The following is a 20084-nucleotide window of genomic DNA, read 5'->3' on the forward strand; positions in this document are numbered from 1 at the left end:
TGTTTTCTACTCTCGCCAATACCCAGTTGGTAGTTTCGACTACTTACTGGTGGTTATGGTTTGACCATTTCATTAAAGCCCTTATATGCGTCGGTGGGGACAGAAGGGGCTGGTTCCCAATGGCAACAGGGGAGGGGCGGAGCCGACTCCACGCGAGAAACGAAATCGATTCCGTCGCTACCTTGGTAGACATTTTCTGGTTTGCCCTTCGAAGCTTGGAGCGTGGATGAGTAAGTATCATAGAGTGCGCCTATTGTGCTACACAGCGGCTTACGGATTAGTTGGGATACATCAGCTTTTCACACTGCATCTAGAGCCGTACCGAATATATTCTAGAAGCCCCCTAATTAGGCCGATCTTTTTAGTTTTGTATGGATACAGGAAATTTTCCATTTGTAGATCGTGATCTCATTAAACTTTTCACCAGCCTATTAAGTTTGGTGATGTCACCCCCTGAGCCTAAACATCTTCACTCTCGTCCAGAAGTTATTCAACATCATCCCGTTCCACTCCTATACCAATTCATAGCGCATGTCAATGCCTCGTTAGCCCCATCACCACGCCTTGTTAATTTCCTGCTACTATACGGTCCTGTAGTTATCTTTCCCTACCTAATTTGTGATCTCACCCATTTTTTGTACCCATCCTGCGCTACTATTCTTCATTTGGTACTATCACTCTTTTCTCTACGGTGTAGCCTTCCCACCGCCTCGCCATTTAGCTGATCATACATCCAACTCTGTCATCCTCTTATTTCTCCACCCATTATAACAATCTCTCTATACCCCTTTTAATCCTTCACCCGTTTATCCATTACAATGCAAATAGATCCCCCCGCCTCTGTAGGAGATGAACCACCTGCGGCCCTAAGCAACCTAATTACTCAGGTCACCTCCGACAAACTTACCCAGATTGAGCTCCAAAAGCCTGCCTCCGTCGCTCCGCGGCCCATTCCCACATCCATTCACAGGCATCTGAAGGGGCTATTATCGATTTTTCTCTGTTGTGCGTGCAATGTGCTGGAGAATGACAGGCTCAAGAAGCCATCCAGTGAGGGAACAAGTGCCGCGGGAGGGAAGAGTTGCGGTAATCTAAAGACATTGATGAACGGTAATGCAAAGGACAGCAAAAAGGTAAGTATCGTTGTAGGAAGACGACCTGGCATAAGCTAATCGGACCATTCGACTCTTTTCCTTAAGCATTCGGGGTATTTGCTCGGCCCAGCCGCTCCTGGGGATGAGAGTCGGAAATGCCTAGTGCTCGATCTCGACGAGACTCTCGTGCATAGCTCGTTCAAGAAAACGGCCGATGCGGATTTCGTGGTCCCGGTGGAAATCGATAACCAGGTCCACAGCGTGTATGTCCTGAAGAGGCCGGGGGTAGACGAGTTTTTGCGACGCATGGGCGAGCTTTTCGAGGTGGTGGTTTTTACGGCGAGTTTAGCCAAGGTAGCTATGGGGGTCTTTGGATGGTTTGGATCGAATTCTGACCATGGCTTCTTTTGGCCGATAGTACGCAGACCCTGTTCTTGACCTCCTCGACACTCACAAAATAGTGAAGCACCGCCTGTTTCGAGAGGCGTGTTGCAACCACAAGGGCAGCTACGTGAAGGATCTCTCGCAACTGGGGCGTAACCTCGAACACATCATCATCATCGATAATTCTCCGCTCTCCTACCTCTTCCATCCGAAGAACGCAGTGCCCATCTCCTCGTGGTTTTCGGACGCACACGACACGGAGCTACTGGACTTGATCCCCTTTTTAGAGGAGCTGAGCAGGGTGGATAACGTGGTGACCGTGCTTGACAGTGGGAAAAGCGAGGCGACATGAGCCAACCTTAATATGCTTAATCTACTCATTACTCTACGGATACTATTTAATTCAATTTGCTGGTATTTGGCGCCGATTACCATTTCTCATTATCTTTTTCTTTTTCGTACTTCTAATACGCGTTCTCCACCTTCACCCCTCCCTCCCCCACCTTTCTCTTCCCCACACAATTTTAATGAGTTCACTTACTTTCACCCCCTATGAATTTCCTCTGTTGTTTAGGTTTATATTCAGTCCGTTTAATGTCTATTGTTTTCTGATTTGTTTCCCATTACTTTATTTATTTTATTTACCAGAGAAGAAGCAATCCATCTCGCATATATCTTTTCGTTTTTGTTTTCTCTCTCTTTTTCTTGTGTTTTTCTTTCTATGATTCCATGTAGAGAGTAGATGAATTGAGATAATGTATTGTAAAACTTTAAGATATCGACGAATTAGCTACACCTCACACACATCCATATAAGTTATATATATATGAGGGGGCTGCGGTAGGAGGCCAGCGGACAACTAGGGGGAGGAGCGACGACTCAGTAAAAATAAACAAATTCAAAAAGCAAGTGGGGTAAAACAAAACAGAAAATAAAACGCTATAAATACACTGGGAGGTGGGGTGGACTGTATAGTAGAAAGGGTGAAAGTGGGAGGGAGAGGAGACTTGAACACTTTATGGAATACTTCGAACGATAGATGTAGTAAGGCATTCTAACATATCCGTCTTGGAAAAAAAGGCGTTAAGAAAGGGGACCGTGTAAATAATAAGGGCAATGGGAGTTAGTCGCTCTCTCGCCTCCGTCTTTTGGAGTCGTGCGATTCGACTTTCCCGTCTTCCCATCGATCTGTTCCGTTCTGGTCCCGAGAATATTTTTGATGGGGCTGCTGCTGAGGTTGTGGCTGTTGCGGGGGTGGGGGCTGCGACTTTGGCTGAATCGCAATGGGTTTATAACCATCCGAGGGCTGGTGAAGAGAATTGATTCTCGGCAGCCTCCCTTGCTTCTGCTGCGCTGGCGACGCAGGATAGGGGGCACTTCCCGCACGTTTCTCTCCATCCTTCGCGGGCATATCCCCCACCGTCTCCGGGCTTTGGCATCTCACCAGCACAGGGTCTCCAGGAGGGGGCGCTCCGGGTGAAGCAAATGGAGCCGCAGAAGGAAATTGTATCGGGGGTAGTGTGATATGGGAATTATATCTGGCGGCTCCTATACCCACGCCGGGGGCATTGAAGGATTCTGAGCCTCGCGCTCCATTGATTCCGGCTTCTGGGCGCATTTCGTTGCTGCCAGAGCTTCGCGCAGAGCCGGGTTGGCTGAGCGCGGGGCTCGAAGTTCCATTACCGCTGTGGTTAGGTGGAATGGCGACTGGGGCAGAATTCATGGCAAATTGGTCATGCGCAGGGCGAAAATGTTGGGCGAGTAGCGGGTAGGTATTATTGGAGGTAAAGTATTCCGAGGAGCTGGCCGCGGGAGCGCGTTGTGTCATGTCTTGCTGAAGCGTGGATGCACTCTGAGCAAGTGATTGCGCGATTTTGACGAATTCTTTGTTGTCTTGCTGCCTGCACAGCGAGTTGATCAGATGGATTGTTTCCGAGAGCAACTAAGGACGAAGAGGGTTAGCGTGGCTACCGACAGAAATCACGCAGTGCATACCTTTTGCTGCTCAGATGCCAGAGTTCTCCACAAGGCCATCTGCTGGGCCATCGCCTCGTGGCTCCGCGATAAGTGGACATATTTTTGCTCCATCTCCCCAAGGCGTTTTGTCACGGAATCCAGTCGTTCCTCATGCACTTCAGCAGCCTGCTGTCCCGTCAGAGGAATCCCACCTAGTTTGTTTAAGCTGAGCGACGACTTTGGGCATTTGCGCTTTATGCTACCCAGTAGGTCATGCCGTCCACGCTGGAAATCGGGGTGCTTGAATTCGCAACTTGATTGAAAATCGTTGGTGGTTGTATGGAACACATCGTTGACTTTGTGAAAGCCATACACTGTGATAAATAAAAAAAGGGATTAATACCTGATGTTTAGGCGAGTTAAGAGGAGAGAGAGGCCTACTGTTCAGCTGACGAACAAAACTCTGCCAATTATTATGTTTGAAATATTGGGGCAGAATTGTATGAGAGAATTCATTCGGATTTGAGACGTAGAATACGTCGCCAGAAGGCGCCCATTTTATCAGTTCATTGTCCTCTTCGAGCATGCTGTTCATACAAGCTTGGTCATCAGCACGGGTTATAGAAAAAAAAAGAGAGGATGTGGTCGGTATTCTAACCTGTATAATTTATGCACGAATGCTGCCGTCGATCCCCCCGACGATGACTGCGAGCCATTTTTGGGAGATCGGAGAGGGGAGCGCTGCGGCGAAGAGGATTGATTGCCATTAAGTCCTTCGGTTGAATCTACAGCAGGTGATTTCGAGACGAGGGAGTCTGTCATCGAGATTAAGAAACAAAAGAAGAGTACTAGGCTGCAAGATCCAAAACGAAAGCAAGGGTGAATCCGGGCAGGGGGGAAGACAAACACAAGGTAGAAAAGAAGCTATGGCGGGTGAATGAGGTGCGGCTCCTCTGTCACTTTATTTTAGTGTTAAAAATGCGGGGTGGAAGTTACGTAGCGAAGTGTGCAGAGAGAGCTGTTAGAAGAAAAAAATATACACAAAATATTTAGAAACAGAATCTTCTGGCCTTTCTAGAAGAGGTGTTTGAGTGGTCAGCTCCAAGGCTGTGCATTTCCAACTTGGAAAATTGGCTCCCAGCAAAAATTGCAAGGCCTTCACGTTTGCCAGAGTGTGTCGACTCCGAATTCCAATATACTCAGCAGAGGCTCCCTCTCTACACTTGCAAAGCCTGGATATAGTTGGAAAAGACTATAGTCTAGCTGCAAACCACAATTCACAATGCATGTTGAGAATCCTCACAAAGCAAAATTGTCTTTTCAGTCTTCATGGGCAATGAAATATGCTCATTAGGGAAACTGCTCAAACGGAACAATAAAATATACATGTAACGCTCAAAGACAATATTTAGCCATTAATCAGCTAAATTTGAATTCATCTCATGTGCAACTCCTCCAATTTAAAATCTATCCAACATTCTGGTATGTATAATTGTAATGAATTTCTTTATTCATAAGAAAAATGAGCAGCTTTTGGCCCACAGGTCATGGGGTTGCATTCCACAGCTTTAGCTTGATCCTAGTTTTCCCACTTACATCGCCGTGCCGAGTAAGATCCACTTGCGACTCCTAATATTAAAAGGCACTCCATCCTGATATAGGTTGATTATCTGTGCAGCAGTCACGTTGGTCTCGCGTCCATATCGAAGCAAAGTTTACGTGGGAGGGAAAGGCAACTATCCCTGGTCAACATCGATTGATCCCCGAGACTCTAAGTTGTTTATCGGCTGAATAATTTCCAGAGTCTCGATACCGCCGAAAATCTGATATGCACAAGAAAACTAACCCGCGGACAGATAGTATGTCAGTGTGGCCTAAATTTCTTATGGATTTTATTATGAAATCTCGTTTGTATTTTCTCCTTCTGTTCCGGCAGTAGATATGGGAATACGTGTGGTTTGGGGATGCTGTATTGATCCTGCTGCGCAAGGCCGAAAACCATGCAATATTAATGAACAATCAATGCCAAATAAACCAATTTCTAGAGCCCGACTGCTAAATTCCTATTATTTCGCGCCAACTTCATAATTATTTAACACGGGCATTTGATACAGACAATGGAACCCCTTAACTTACATGAATGCCGTGAAGATAATCCAACATTTCGCAAGCACCTTACATCTTGTGAAGAATCGGTTACACAGCTGGAAACAACCATTAAATCACTTATTAAACTCGCCAGAGCAGGAAATGATATCACAGCCGGTAAGTGTTGAGACAAGATGAAGGGTACCGAAGACGGTATTAAGCTGATGCTTCATTCATCGTTCATCACACAGAGTTGGGAGCAAAACAGATGCTCTTTGCTGAAGAATTGCAGAATTTTGCAGACAAAAGCTCAGATCCACTCATCGGTAAAATTGACTGTAACAGCTTTGGGAGATGATTGCTCACACAACCCTCATCCATCATCCAGAAAATGCTCTTGGGAAGTTTAGCAAATCACTGCAGGAAGTAGAACGAAGTCGTAAAATGCTGGTGGGTATTGAATAGGTCGAGTTGAATGTCTTCACGATTCGCCTAACCTCTAATTCAATAGGAATCACACATCACACACATGTTCATTGATCCACTGGAAGTTTTTGTCAAAGATGAAATATCGCCAACCAAGGTGACTTTCGCTTTCGTTAAGTGGCCTTTGGTGTATTGGCTAGCTTTAGCTCTTAATTGAACTAGGATTTGAAGAGGAGTTTTGAGCGAGCTAGCGATTCTGCCGATAATGCTCTCTGGCGCTATATGGCGAAGAAGCCGAGAGATTTGGAGACGATACCCGAAGTAAGCGTGAAAAGATCCCCTTTACGTATTTCGTAAGCTCCTCTACAACTCCCCTGTTATTCCCATAGGCTGCCCGAGAAGTTGCTGAAGCCAGAAAAGATTTCCACGCCAAATCCATCGAATACTCCATTAAACATAATGATCTCCAAGCAAAAACAAAGCACGAATTTCTAGAATACGTAAGCATGTCATGCACTCCTGTTGTCCCTGTCGCAATATACACTTAGTATTTCAATCCTGCTTTCGGTAGATACTGGCTATGATGTATACATGGTCTTCATTTTATCATCAGGGCTACGAAGCATTGAAAGATTTAGAAACCTACATGCGTAGCGTTACTGGTGAATATCCTGATATTTTTGTTTCGTTCGCTTTTGCCTACTTATTCATACCACTCGCTTTGCTCGTTCCTAGAACAACTACAGGTAGCACGCAGCAAGCATAAAACCAACCTAGCGGAGTATCTTAATTATCAGGAACAGTGTCTTCAAGTGAGGGAGCTCGACATTTTTCTCCTTACCTGGGTCATATACTTAATTTGAACTTTTTACTGTTCTTGAAAGGAACCGGTCGAGAGCTACAACCCTTTGCAATCCAATCATCTCACCAAAAAACCCACAGAGGACAACAAAACAAACCATCCAGTCATCAAATCCGGCTATCTATTTAAAAAAGGGAATCAGCGAGTCATGCAGACATGGGCTCGGCGGTACTTCTCTATACAGAATGAGATGCTTGTGTATACTTCACGCGGCAAGGTAAATTTTTATTCTAGAGAGACCCGATTCTCATTTACCTAGCCGTATGTTGTTTATGCTAACCACATGAAACTAGCCATCCAAGGATGAGGAACAAACCGCAGCAGTGAATTTACGCTTATGCAATGTAAAGGTTGCAGATCAAGCGGATAGGCGTTTCTGTTTCGAAGTCATTTCACCCCAGCGGTAACCTCCGCTTAGTCAATCCTTATTGATTGAGCAACCCGCTTACTTCCCCTTCCTCTTCCCCGTTTAGTTCATATCTACTCCAAGCAGAAAACGAAGAAGAAATGCACGATTGGATTCAATGTCTTCGAAACGCGACCAAAAACGCCCTCCACTCAGATGCAATCATGGACATCCATACCCCCAACCTCTCGCCCGATGGCAATGTAATTATATCCTCCTCCATTATGATGTTCTCCCGCCCCTCTAAACTCACGTATGCCCTATCCAAGGAGCTTTTCCCCCCAGGCAGCGACCCCTTCACAGGAGCACCCAGTAATGGCAGCAATCGCCAGCACTTGCAACAGATGCGCGAAATGCCGGGCAATGAAATGTGCGCCGATTGTCGTGCTCCAGGCAAGTGCTCTAGAGCCATTGACACATTTCCCTGTTGATTAAGACCATTTAATTATGATTCTGCTTCTCACGACGTAGATCCCAACTGGGCCAGCACCAGCTTTGGTGTACTACTCTGCATCGAGTGTTCTGGCATTCATCGCAGCCTTGGAGTCCATGTAAGCAAAATTCGATCCGTCACGCTTGATATATGGGAGCCGGAGGCGGTGGACGTCATGCTCCAATTGGGGAACACGCGAATCAATTCGATATTTGAGTCAAAGATTCGTAGAGGAGAGAAGGAGCTGTGCATTTCTCCCGACTCAGACCACTCAGCCAGAGAAGAGTGGATCACTGCCAAGTATGCACGAAAGGAATTCCTCGACACGACCGAGGAGAAAGGAGATGTGGATCAGGTAGCCTTTGTTTTGCCTCGATGACCCTAGTCCCCAGTTAACCCATTCTGAATTAGAAATTCTGGAGTGCAATTGTAGCAGGCGATTTATTCGACGCCCTAAGGTATCTTGCCCTGGGGGCCAATATCGACTATTGCAATGCTGCACATAACTCCTCGACAGCTCTCCACCAGGCGGTTTTGCGCGACAACGGGGTGGCGGTGGAGTTTCTCCTTCAGCGCTTTTGTAAGCCTAATGTGCAAGATGCCGATGGCCGAACCCCCCTTCATCATGCCGCGGCCAATGACAACGTGCGCTTGCTGCTAATGCTTCTCAAGCGGCAAGCAAAGCCGGATATCACAGATAAAGAGGGGAAAACCGCTCTTGATCTTGCGGTGGAAATGCAGCACCCTCAGCTAGTGACGGCACTTCGCTTGTTCACGTTTGATTTGCAGCAACACCACGCCAGCCCCTCCCGCTCGACTGAGTTTGGTTTCAAAGAAGCCATCAGCTCATTTGCCCGAGCGTCACTGCAACCCCTACCGCACTACGACTCCCCCTCCGAGGGCCGCTCGGAGATTGTCTCTAGGGCAAGTATGGATTTACGAGGGTCAGGGCGGCCCTCATCCGCCTCTCCCTCCGCCATGAGATCGGTGTTGACGGACGACCAGAAGATTGTGTCCAAATCAGATATGGACGAACCCGTATCTCCCTCCAGGAGTCGGGCGAGTCTGCGCTCTATCAAGGACATTCTGACGGGACGTAGGCGGTCCGGATCCGGCATGGCGGAGGAGAATGGCGAGGGAGAGGAGAGGGAGAAGGGGAAAAGCGGCCTGGATGAGCCCCCAACCCTGCCACCCATCGTGGTTGATGGGGAGGAAGGCATACTTGGGGATTTAAAAGAGTAAATAGAAGTCACCTATTTTTATCCTGTATTTGAACTATATACTTTTTTTTCATTTTCATTCTGACACTATATACGGAGCTCCACTCCTCCTTTATATATATATACGTTGAGTTTGTAGTAGAATGTTGGTCAAGCAGGCTCGTTTTCTTTGAATTTTTTTTTTGTTTTATATACTAATTTATAGATCCTCTTGGGATGGATTTTTGATTCTCTCTGATAATCCTTGACCCTGTGTTTCTCCCTATTATTCACTAATTCATGATCTAATAAATTGGCCTCACCCATGGGCAAGAAGCAGGATTCTTCGAGGACAGCAGGTGACTTTGACAGCGCACATCGTGTCGTGCATTCATCATGCTTAAATCAAGCAACTCTAGGCTCTTCCTTTGGATGCTGGCACTCCTAAGCCACCCGCTCGCAGCTGCAATAAAACCATAAGATGCATGAGGCAACTCAAATTACTTCCCTGGCAAACCCTAGACATCCAGAAAGAGGGTGCGACCTTCATGCAGCTCTGCAATACCCTTATTTAATCAAATTGGAGTTTTCGGGGATGCATTGGGATCTGGGGAGGACGCTGCACGACCAGCCTTTCTCCCGGAGGTTTATTGAAGCCGAACACCGCCTGGCAAAGCTCCTCAATTCCCGGTGCGCTCCAGACTGATTTGTACCGCCGGTTGCCTGGGGCAGCTCCTCTGGCCAGGGCTGAGTGGGAACCAGACTAGGAGAGGCTCCAGAGTTCGAAGGTGGGGCTTATGTTTAGTGGTGCGGTGGATTGGCTGACTGGGAAGCCCGGAGAGAGGTTTTCGAGCTTAGGTAAGGGCGGCTGTAGGTTCAAACAAGCTTTGGCTCGAGGAAAGACGGCCGCCCTCCTGGGCCTACCCAATCAGCGCGCCCAACGAATTAGAGCCGGGTCGGAGAGATTTTCCACGAGGATGGATGAATGGGAAGCGGCCCCCCACCAAGGCTCCGCAAGGCCCCCTTCCCCAAAAAGATTTATTGAGTGGAGATTCCTGGTGAAAAACACAGATCAAGGCCGATTTGATTGACGGATTGGTTTTATGCGCAGTTGAAAAATTTTTTTCGGCTGCGCATGAAAGCAGTCAACAAAATGCTTCCACCGCGCCCGGCTCGATCTCCCTTCAAAACTTGTTCTCCCTTGTTCCTCGTTTACTTCCCCTAGCTTCCTCCCTTCTCCTCTTCGACCATTCATTAGTTCTCCCCTGCCTCCTCATCCTCTACTGCCAGAGCTAGCGTTTCTCAAGGCAATCCTCGTCATTCCCCCACCTCTCGCATTGCGCTCCTCACATTCTTCGACTTGGCTTCAGCCGATATCTGCATCCCTCGAAATCCCCGCTTTGATATTCTCATCGCACTGGCCTATTTCATCCTTCATTAGCAGATATGAACCGCGTTCACGTCCGCCATGTCTCCAACCCGGTGCCATTAACCCCGCCTCGCACCTCTGACCCATCAATGTACTTACGCGAGCGCCGTTCTTCCCTCTCTATTTTGCGCGACACGATAGCGTTCTTCTATCCCCCCTCGCCTCCTTCGTCGACCGCCTCTTCAACCGCCTCATCCCCACGAAAACCGGCCGGAGATGACACCACTTCCCTGTCATCATCGTTTGATGTGGAGTATGAGTCATTCCCCCCATTCGAAGAGTTTGACGATCCTGCTGGACAGGAGGAGGAGAGGAATGAGGAGACATGGAAGGTGGAGATGCTTCAAATGGAGTCCTTTGACTCCATAAGTTTTAGCGCTAAATAGCACCGGCACTATCCAGCCTACAAAAATCCTCCCCCCTCTCATATTTTCACTCATTCTGTTTGATATCAACCATCTTTTCTAAAATTTTGTACATTTCCCCCCTCCTATTCTACCCCCATTCACACCTACTTACCCCTTCTCTCCTTTCATGTTACATTTTCTCTCCTTATTCCGTATCCCCTGATGTAAATACGTGAGTTTTTTTAAACAATCAAAATGCAATACCATACTACTTTATAAAGCTAATATACTTTCAACGATACTTGAAGTAAGCCTATTTCACTGGTTTTTTATTTCGAATAAAACAATGAGGAAAAGAGATGAAGGACATGGGAGAAAAGAGAAAACCTAGAGTAGAGCCGCATAACCACTACCTGCGAGCAGGGGGAAACTATGCCACGGGCGAAGTGGCCGAAGCTGTTTTCTCTAGAGGGGAGGGTGATTCGGGAGTCTCTTCTGGGGTTGGACTGGGTGATTCTGCCATATCTGACGAGTGAAGAGCCGTGGTGGTGTGCTCCGATATTCTTAGTGCAGTGGAGGGTTCTGGAGAATCTCTATGGATTTCCGCCTGGGGCGCTGCTTGGGGCACTGCTTGCGTCAGAGAACTGACCACTGCCGCCGCTATTGTCTTTGTGAGCTGATGAGTATGAGCTACTGCGGTTGCCTGTGTTGCTACCTTATACGTGGTGGCGGCAACCTCCTCGCTTCGTCGGCCCCAGAGCATCCATGCAGCCCATCCAAATGTATGATCCCAGAACCGCCGCTTCAGGATATGCACCACCACCAGTAAGAAGACGAGAAAGCCAAAAAAAATTAGCAATCGGTCTGCCCAGTCTCCCTGCTCGAGTTTTGTAATTAGCTGGCGGGATGCACGCATGACTCCAGCAAAACCTTGATACTCATGATGGATGGATCGCAGCGATTTGGATGAATCATCTGATTGATTTGGAACGCGAATGTTAGAGAGAGGATGGAGGAGGTAGAGTACCATGGGATCAAGATAGAAGAATAAAAGGAGAAAACATTCACCTAGAATCTTTGCAGAAAGAGCGCCTCGCTCTACTTCTTGCGACATGAGCTGCCGCATCCTTTGTAATGATTCCGTGATATCGGTTGCTTTATTCAGCATCGATTCATCAGCGCTGTCAAAGTGGTCATTATAATGAAAATTAAGATGAGATAAAGAAGAAAACTGCGAGTAGAGTAGTCGAATACTTTGCAATTCTTCTGTTTCGCAATTCATAATCTTGGCCCAGGAGCATTTCACGCTCTAAACGAGCCTGGCGGTCGAGCTGGTGCTTAAGGCGACGACCAGTGGGCTTTTGAGCTGGAGGATGAGTGCGGGATGCCATTTTATCGTTAATGGCGTGAATTCAGCTACCAGCAGGAATAACGCGAAGTCCTCTACTCGAGTGATCCCAATTTTTTGAATAGCTGCCAAAATAGAAAATCAGATTACAAGAGACTGGGCCTAGAGGAGAGTCGCTATGTCTCTAAATTCATATTGAATATAACTCTCCATAGTCATTTGTCAATCCTAGTAGCAACCCTAGCAAACGAATAGAGCAATTTCTTCACCCTACACTTGTGATTTTTAGAATGACTTTCAAGACCAAAGGATATTATTTTGACAGCAATATTATTATGTTTATTTTGGGGGAGGTCAATTGGCAACGACCGAGCTCTTCGTGTTCACAAGTCGGAAAAAGCGCAATTCTTATCACTCATAGCTTGTTGGCCGTATTCACGATATTAGTTCTAGCAAGCATATGCACAACCACTATAGCGGTAGCAAGCAGACACAAATTCTGAAGGTTTTCCCGTAGCTTGAGGGAGGGAATGGGTGGAGGCCCAGATGATTCTTCGTATGAGTTAAAGGAAGAAGAGGCACGTGGCATAACAAGATCATTGTCGAGCAACGTAAAGGGAGTAAGGACATTGTTGTTGGCAGAGGGTATAGTTTCGAGTACTGGAGAAGCCAAAGGAGAAGGGCTGTTTGATGGCAAAACTGAGAGAAAGTAAAGAATTAATTTGGTAGCTTCGGCTTGGAATGGACTTGAGAAACTATCCGCACTCCCACAGAAAATGAGAAAAAGACAAAAATAAGATAAGGGGCATACTTGAAGGTCGACTGCATTGTCCTGGAGGTGTATGGAAATACTGGTAGATTGTGCGAGGAAGATTTGCAAACAGGACAAGATTGAAGTGAACAAAAAGCTAGTGCAACAGACATTAGATCAGAGTCAAATACGGAGAGACATTCGCTTTCTATTCACCATGTTGAGCAGGTAAGTTTTATCCTAATTCTCTAATGGTAGATGGGATATCGATATTCTTGGGATGAAGTGTTACTACGACCTCTATACACATGGACATCCTCATGCGAATATATATAGGGTGACTTTAATTTTCAACAATTCTCAAGCTTTCCTTTGTGATTCGTAATATTTCACGGTTTGCAAAAAAAGGGTAAGCGAATGCATTTCACTGGTTCATTTGGAGACGTTAAGATGAAGAGAAAAAAAGAGAGAAAGAGCAGTTCGTTCCGGGAAACTTTACACGCATAGAAGTTGCATTAAACATAATCTCTAAGGCAATTTTCATTACAATTAAGTTAATGTCCTTTTGAAGGCCGAAATTAGAAATAGACTGGCTCCGTGAAAATAAAATAAAATTCAAAGAGCTTAGGAGTATTGTACACGATCTAAAAGAAAAACAAAGTGCAGGGCTAAAAACGATAATAAACACTAGAAAAGCACAAGAAATAATAAGAGTTCTAATACATCGGAGGAAATAGAGAACAGCAGCAATTAGTTTAAAATAGGTAAAAAATTTCCTACAATTGTCAGTGGAATATCAAAAATATCCCGTTTAATCGTAAAGCAGAATGCGCATGGCACAGGTCGACCCGTCTTGTGGATGAGGATGCAGGTGGTCATGACAGAGGTTTCCACATTGCCTGCAAAAGCGTGCGTTGCAAACTGATTCCAATACTCTACTGCGGAGCGATTATCCATCAATTCGTATATATATGTTTTCTTGCCAAGAAGCTCCTCTTTGGTGTGTTGGGTAAGAAGAAGGAACTCTTTGCCCACCAGGGCGATTTCGCCAGTGCGACGCCACACTACGGTCGGGGTGCCGGAAAATCCAATCAGTTTTTCAAGCTCCTACAGCAAGTCAACGTGGGTTAGTTCGACGTCGGGAGAGAAGCAGCATGGAAACCAAACTAGGTGGGCACCCTACCAGTAGAGTTCGTTGAAACATTTTTTCCATGAATATCAGGTCGGTCTCGGTCAGGTTCATGATCAAGGAGATAAAGGAGGGTCGAATCATGGTCACTGCGCGACAAATCTGCATCATATCCTCCCGGTTCATTCTAAAGCAAAATGAAGAATGGAAACGGTTGATATAGGCTCACAGATTATTCTAAAGGTGAGATTTACTTTTCTTGGATGTACTTGATCAAGTAATGAAATCCTTCAGTGTAATTGAATGGTTTGGTTACTCTTCCGTAGATCTGCTCGGGTGCCGCGTTCCTTCCTTTCTTTTGAGCGCCTGTCCCTCTATTTTCCTCAAAGAGTTTTGCACCTGCCTTCAGATGTAGCATCCACGATGGGTCGAACATGTACATATCTGGAGGGTTTTTTATAGCAGCGGGTGGAAGCTCCGTCGCAGAGGGATTGGAAAGCATCGTGCTGAGAATGGAGTATTCGAGGTTGAGTGCCTCTGAGTTGAAAGAAAAGTTTTCAGGAAGTCCAGGAAAGAGGGCCGAGGCTTCTAAAGGTGAAATTCCATTGTAAGGGCCGGTGTCTTGCTGAGCCGGAGGATGTAAGGCGGGCTCTAGAGCATGGTTGATTTTTCACGTCAAATTCAAATTCCAGAATGGCCTTCTGTCTAAAGTGCAAAGAGACACATACCTGTAGAAGAATCCTGCAGATATTTTGCCTTTTTACGAACCCCATCCATGCAGGTGCTAGCCAAATCCCGCTTGATGCAGCGTTGGCAGGGGCGGGAATCGTCGCACGTTAGGTGGGCTCTTTGACAATGAATACATGCTCTCGAAGTTTTTTTTCTTTTTTGGAGAGTCATAGGGGTGCATTCGGTCCTGGGGTGTATTAGAGATGATTTAGAGTGGGAAGAACGAGATGCTGGTAGTATGAGCGCGATCAAACACGATTCCAATGGGGGAAATGAAAACTATTTTTTAAAGGAGATCGGTAATGCATGTGAAGGTCCTTGACGTCATCCAATGAAAGATCTCCAGTTCCAACCCCGCAATCAATGCGTATGACATAGAGTGAAGCGCCGATAAGATAGCTTGAAGATGGATTATCGCGTGTATATAGGCAAATACTTGTGAAATATTGGCTCTCCTTTAGCGTTATCAGTAATTATAGCGATGGTCTGAAAAAGCATTCAAGCTATTCAGTCGATAAAGGACATATATAAATGTATTTTCTCTAACTATCAGTTCAATTTAAGATGGTTAAAGTGCAATTAAACTTAACTGTTCTTAATAGCTCATTATGTGATTAGGATATGTTTTAGCGAGGATTGGATGAATTGAATCGTAGTATATTCTTTCGCTGCTATTGCACAGAATATTTTTAATTTACAATGTTTAGTAAGGGAGTTAAATATCTTGTGAGGAGGTTTTGTTAAGGATTGTGGAGCCATTTTCGGAGCCAATGTGGAGATACGCAACTCTCTAAGTCTAACGTGTACCCTTTCTTGTAGCTTGATCGCAATGTCATATCAACCATTGTTCAAGGCACCGGCGTGTCCTAAGTAATATAGTAAAGATGTGTATCCCAAGTTATTTTAGGATGCAAAATAAAAGGGGAAATAAGAATAGTGATTAGCACGTTCAGCTCAGTATATTAAATCAAATAACGAATACATTGGAAAAATGAATCGTAACGCTCTTTTATTAGTAGAGCTGTGATTTTATAGATTTTAAGCGTTTAGTGATGTGATACTTGTGTTCTTTTTCCACGCTGAAAGAACATTGCATATGCAGAGTGAAATATTTAATATATCAAACCACAGTTTCTCTAGTGTGAGTGTATGTGATAGCAAAATAGGACTATCTTCTTTAGATAAAGGAATTAATGTTTATTTCACATGCCACCCATTTCGATCTACACGTAGATGCCGGCTGCTAAGAACAGAAATAGTGTGCCAAACCCGAGAAGTAGAGAGCTTGGGACTGCAGCTGAGATTTCTTTCGCGAAAGATGCCTTTGTCGATTGGCTGATGGCACGTAAAAAAAAGGATAGAGATGGTTGATTAAGTAAAATGGTATATACATAAGGCAAGGGATATCTATGTTCACTTACACGCCAAAATTAGCGGCAGCAAGGAATCCGCCAATGAAGAGCAGCAGGGCGAGATAGGGAAATGTCCAACTGGGAACTGGCTCTCTAAAGGGAACTGCTTCCAGCCAATCAGACTAATTATGATCAAAAAGCAGCATCGTGGGTTAATGGATCATGATTTCCTAAATAATTGCGAATTTATTATGCGTACATGTAGACTCATCGCGACCAAAATGGATTTTAAACTGAGGGTGCAAAAAGTTATAGCTATCAAAAATGCTAAATTGGATGGGGCCGCAGCACGTGGATGATTTCGCCCGAGGTTTTGATAGAACGCGATGCTTACTTCTCTTGATCGCTAAATTAAATCCCCCATTCACTCCCCTCGCTGAAATCATTTAGGCACACAAAACTGTTCGCTGGAACAGATTAGTTGCATATATTGTTTATGCCGGAACATCACCTCCCTCTTTCACACCGCTCTATGTCGCCCCCGGCAATGCATGGTCAGCCACTATCGCCTCACTCTAACGGACCTCGTCGATCGAGCGGCAATATGTCGGTAAGTTTAGCTAAATCGCATTAAATATGTTTTCATTCTACGACAATACGCATTTTTTTCGAACCCCTATGCTTTCATGCACTATTTTGTTTTATTTTATTTGATTTGGATTTTATTTTGAATTATTCTCTCTCCATGAATAGATGAGTGTCATTGAGCAACCGGTGACTCGCTTGTTGGTGGCAACGAAAAGATTACTCGAGAATCTAACCAGCTGGTCGCAAGGACAGTTTCATGAGGAGCAAATCATCGATATCTATAATTCGTTAGTCACTCATTTCAATGCCACTCGAACTGCATTCCAAGAAGCGGGTATCGATATGAGGTAGAGATTTTGAAATTGTCTGTGCTTATAATTAATTCTTTTTTGGTAACATGCCTTTCACTTTAGTGATTTAAATCATATTCCTGAGGATCTTCGCACCTGTGTCACAGCTGCCTTGAAAGAACGACCACCCTCACGAGGACTTTCTCATCATATGCCCTCCATTCGTGAGGTCATCATGCGCTTGGTACACGGGCTGAAGCAAAAGCAGGCACTTTATCGTGAACGTTCTATTACCAGTGAACGAACAGGCCGCAAGATTTTGCGACCCTCAGACGGGGCCATTTATCAACAGCAACAGCAAATGCAACAGCAACAGCAGCAGCAGCACCAAGAGCATCCCTCTAATCGATCATTTTCGGATAGTTTTACTACGCGACCCGCGGGATATTCTCGACCCGGTGGAGGAGCAGGGGGACTTCACTCCTCTATTTCACAGCCATCTATGAGGTCGGCCAACCCTGCTCTGCGCCCTCCACCGCTTCAGCTCAAGACATCTAATTTCCAGCAGCAAGGGCCGCTACCATCGCTAACCCCTCCCCAACAACCACAGCAATCTCCTCTAACCGATACCCGTAGCTCTGGTGGGTGGTCGGACCAGAAAGAGGCAGAGGCGATAGCTGCCTTAAGGCGGCAAGAGGATCTTGCGCGTCGATCCTCCGTGCGGCGCACGTCAGCAATGTATCGTGCTTCTACGATGAGAATGTCGGATAGACAGGCGCGAAGACAGACCCGACTGATAGATTCACAGTTGCCTAGTACTGGTGCTGGTCAGCAAACGCCTCCCGTGCCTTTACAGATCACACCGCTTAGAGAACAAGTGTTAGCCGAAGAGAGCGAAGATGCTGCAACAGATGCATCCGTGATGTTAGGAAGACGACAAGCTGAGGCCGCTTTAGGAGCAAAGGAGAAATCACCCCTTGTACCGATAGAAAGTGGTTCGAATAAGGAAACGGCCACTTCTGAAAGTAAGAAGAGCATGTTAATATATGACGATATTTATAGCTTGGATCGATGCTTAACTCACCGTCTTTTTTTTTCCTTTAGGGCCATCCAGCTGGACTTTCTATCTACAAATCGGCAAACGCTGCAAGAAAGCTGTCCACGAAGGGGAAGTCAGCGAGGTCTCTTTGCGCATGCTTTTCATTGAAAAATTCAATTACAATCCACGGCAGGACGATTTTCCAAGCATTTATATCCGTGACCCGAAAACAGGCATCACATACGAACTAGAGGATATGAGCGAAGTCAAAGACAATTCCGTGCTAATGCTCAATATTGAAGGTTCGTATTAAAAAATTCGTCCGTAATGTCCAATCTCTTTATAACGATCCGCCCCTTTCGCCTGATAATACAATAGAACTCGAGCAGGAGCATCTGAAGCGAGAAATTGCCGAGGGTTTTTCAAATGTGAATAAAGACATCACCGAACTTCGCAAGGCTCTGGAAATAACAACAGAGACTCTACAGCAAACCACTGCACAGCTTCAATCTAAGCCACCAGTGTCCGAGCCCGAACCCAACCCTACCCGTGAGTCCGCATTCACGTCTGCTCCTGAGCCCACACCCGCACCAGCTCCAGCATCAGAATCAGCGTCTGTGCCCCCACCCAAACCATCCGACGAGGACACAAGGACCTTGGAACTTCCTCCGCCTCCGCCACTCCCTGAATCGCTATTGCCTGAAGCGGAGAAATATACATTGCCACGCGCAGAGAAACCTGAGTCTTCAATATCGGAAAGTAAAGCTACCGAGGCGAGTAGAGAAGAAAAATCTTCGGGACCACTCCTTTTATCGGACAAAAAGGCCGTATGCACGGCTCTCGAAGCGGCGCAATCGGAAATTCTTCAACTCCAGATTCGCCTAACGGCCATCAGCAAAACCTATAGCGACTTCCAACAGGAGTCTCGACGAATGATCAAAGCCTTGGTGGAGAGAGCTGGAACTCTGGATCCACACGTGGAAATTAGTAAAAATCGGAAGGAGCTTCTCGACGGCAAGGAGAAAATGCTTTCACAAGCGGACACGATCACTGGACGCCTCCAGGATCTTCAAGATTTCGTGGATGAGCTGAAGTTGGATGTCACACAGCGGCGTAGCCGACCGAGTGAAAATCAACTGACCTATGTACAAAAGGAGGCGGATGAGCTCATGACCTTGATTGATGAGCATGGAAAGATGGTAAGAGGCGTGAAGCCAGTTTGGAAGCGCATATGGGAGGAGGAGCTGCAAACTATAATTGGGGAGCAGCAGCTACTTAAAGATCAAGAGGACCTACTTCTTGATCTCGAGGACGACCATGAGTCCTTGATGGAGGTGTATGCTAACCTACGCAAGGTCGCGGCTATCCAGGCCCGCGCGCCTCCCTCTCCCCTTGAGTTCCGTGTGCCTGCTCCCAGCGATGGCCATGAGGGAATGGCAAGCGTGTTGCGTGAGGTTCAAACGATTTCTGTAGACCACGACAAGCGACTCAAGGCGATGGCACAAGCGGAAAAAATGCGGATGCTCGAGTTAAACAATCGCTTGGATGATTTCGAGAAAGAGCTGCAGGAGTTCGTCGCGGGTGGCCAACTGAAGAAACGTGGTGGAGCAGAGGAGGTAGAGCGAGTGCGAGCGCAAAAGAATCAGGAGGTTCTCAAAGCATTGTTCACGAAGGGAAATCCAGGAGAAGAGGGGGATATTTCATAGGTTATGCCAATTACTTGTTTATATAATTATTTCATATATATTATTAGAACCAGCTCATGGATATATTTCATCCTCTTCTCATCCTCCCCCACCCCCCCCCCCCCTTTTTTTTTTTCTGTGCGTGTGTTTGTTATATCCTGTTCATTATTCTATTATAATTATTCTTTTTCACCTTCTAATCCCATAGGCTTTTCTACGCCTCTTCTCTAAAAGACTATTCCTCTCATACGCAAATTACCGAAATAAATAACTTCATCTCTATTTCTCACCTGGGAAAATTTCAATTGGCCTAGCCGGTAGCCCCTCTTCCCGTACTGTGGTGGGGTCGTTTTAGTGATTTTTTCGTCAATTTAAGGGTGCATGGAAGTGTTTCCTGAAAAAGATTAAGATACGTGACGTGTGACTTTTGTGTCGCGCTTTCAAAAGATTCGAGGGGATAGACGCCTTATTTCATAAATTTTTCACGCTTCGAGGAGCCATTGCAAGTAAAAGAATTGGTATTTAATCAGAGAGAAATTGAGTTTAGCG

General features: G+C 45.9%; 8 protein-coding genes across 8 annotated transcripts; 4 read left to right on the forward strand and 4 right to left on the reverse strand.

Moving 5' to 3' along the window:
- Positions 1 to 818: 818 nt before the first annotated feature.
- Positions 819 to 1830, forward strand: VTP21DRAFT_7919 (uncharacterized protein; the record flags this gene model as incomplete). The annotated part of the gene is made up of 3 exons (XM_069398713.1): positions 819 to 1133; positions 1200 to 1448; positions 1513 to 1830. 3 exons carry the CDS (start codon positions 819 to 821, stop codon positions 1828 to 1830), a joined length of 882 nt encoding a protein of 293 aa, XP_069246101.1.
- Positions 1831 to 2601: 771 nt separating this feature from the next.
- On the reverse strand, positions 2602 to 4256 carry VTP21DRAFT_7920 (uncharacterized protein; the record flags this gene model as incomplete). The annotated part of the gene is made up of 4 exons (XM_069398715.1): positions 2602 to 3420; positions 3474 to 3808; positions 3876 to 4021; positions 4093 to 4256. The coding sequence occupies 4 exons, from the start codon at positions 4254 to 4256 to the stop codon at positions 2602 to 2604; spliced, it is 1464 nt and encodes a 487-aa protein (XP_069246102.1).
- Positions 4257 to 5551: 1295 nt separating this feature from the next.
- Positions 5552 to 8891, forward strand: VTP21DRAFT_7921 (uncharacterized protein; the record flags this gene model as incomplete). The annotated part of the gene is made up of 14 exons (XM_069398716.1): positions 5552 to 5699; positions 5774 to 5848; positions 5911 to 5972; positions 6034 to 6105; positions 6171 to 6269; positions 6338 to 6448; positions 6520 to 6610; positions 6684 to 6760; positions 6833 to 7027; positions 7104 to 7213; positions 7284 to 7419; positions 7486 to 7609; positions 7688 to 8004; positions 8061 to 8891. 14 exons carry the CDS (start codon positions 5552 to 5554, stop codon positions 8889 to 8891), a joined length of 2448 nt encoding a protein of 815 aa, XP_069246103.1.
- A 1403-nt stretch (positions 8892 to 10294) lies between these two features.
- Positions 10295 to 10663, forward strand: VTP21DRAFT_7922 (uncharacterized protein; the record flags this gene model as incomplete). The annotated part of the gene is made up of 1 exon (XM_069398717.1): positions 10295 to 10663. One exon carries the CDS (start codon positions 10295 to 10297, stop codon positions 10661 to 10663), a length of 369 nt encoding a protein of 122 aa, XP_069246104.1.
- Positions 10664 to 11054: 391 nt separating this feature from the next.
- Positions 11055 to 12015, reverse strand: VTP21DRAFT_7923 (uncharacterized protein; the record flags this gene model as incomplete). Its single annotated transcript, XM_069398718.1, has 3 exons — positions 11055 to 11599; positions 11693 to 11805; positions 11879 to 12015. The coding sequence occupies 3 exons, from the start codon at positions 12013 to 12015 to the stop codon at positions 11055 to 11057; spliced, it is 795 nt and encodes a 264-aa protein (XP_069246105.1).
- A 372-nt stretch (positions 12016 to 12387) lies between these two features.
- Positions 12388 to 14629, reverse strand: VTP21DRAFT_7924 (uncharacterized protein; the record flags this gene model as incomplete). Its single annotated transcript, XM_069398719.1, has 6 exons — positions 12388 to 12671; positions 12784 to 12880; positions 13504 to 13830; positions 13907 to 14039; positions 14107 to 14503; positions 14581 to 14629. The coding sequence occupies 6 exons, from the start codon at positions 14627 to 14629 to the stop codon at positions 12388 to 12390; spliced, it is 1287 nt and encodes a 428-aa protein (XP_069246106.1).
- A 1175-nt stretch (positions 14630 to 15804) lies between these two features.
- VTP21DRAFT_7925 (uncharacterized protein) lies at positions 15805 to 16204 on the reverse strand (the record flags this gene model as incomplete). The annotated part of the gene is made up of 3 exons (XM_069398720.1): positions 15805 to 15916; positions 16003 to 16115; positions 16193 to 16204. The coding sequence occupies 3 exons, from the start codon at positions 16202 to 16204 to the stop codon at positions 15805 to 15807; spliced, it is 237 nt and encodes a 78-aa protein (XP_069246107.1).
- A 225-nt stretch (positions 16205 to 16429) lies between these two features.
- On the forward strand, positions 16430 to 19556 carry VTP21DRAFT_7926 (uncharacterized protein; the record flags this gene model as incomplete). The annotated part of the gene is made up of 5 exons (XM_069398721.1): positions 16430 to 16543; positions 16687 to 16868; positions 16935 to 17836; positions 17916 to 18152; positions 18229 to 19556. The coding sequence occupies 5 exons, from the start codon at positions 16430 to 16432 to the stop codon at positions 19554 to 19556; spliced, it is 2763 nt and encodes a 920-aa protein (XP_069246108.1).
- Between the last annotated feature and the right edge of the window lie 528 nt (positions 19557 to 20084).

This window comes from Calcarisporiella thermophila (assembly GCF_041956535.1).
Source record: "Calcarisporiella thermophila strain CBS 279.70 unplaced genomic scaffold VTP21scaffold_34, whole genome shotgun sequence".
Classification (NCBI taxonomy): domain Eukaryota; kingdom Fungi; phylum Calcarisporiellomycota; class Calcarisporiellomycetes; order Calcarisporiellales; family Calcarisporiellaceae; genus Calcarisporiella; species Calcarisporiella thermophila.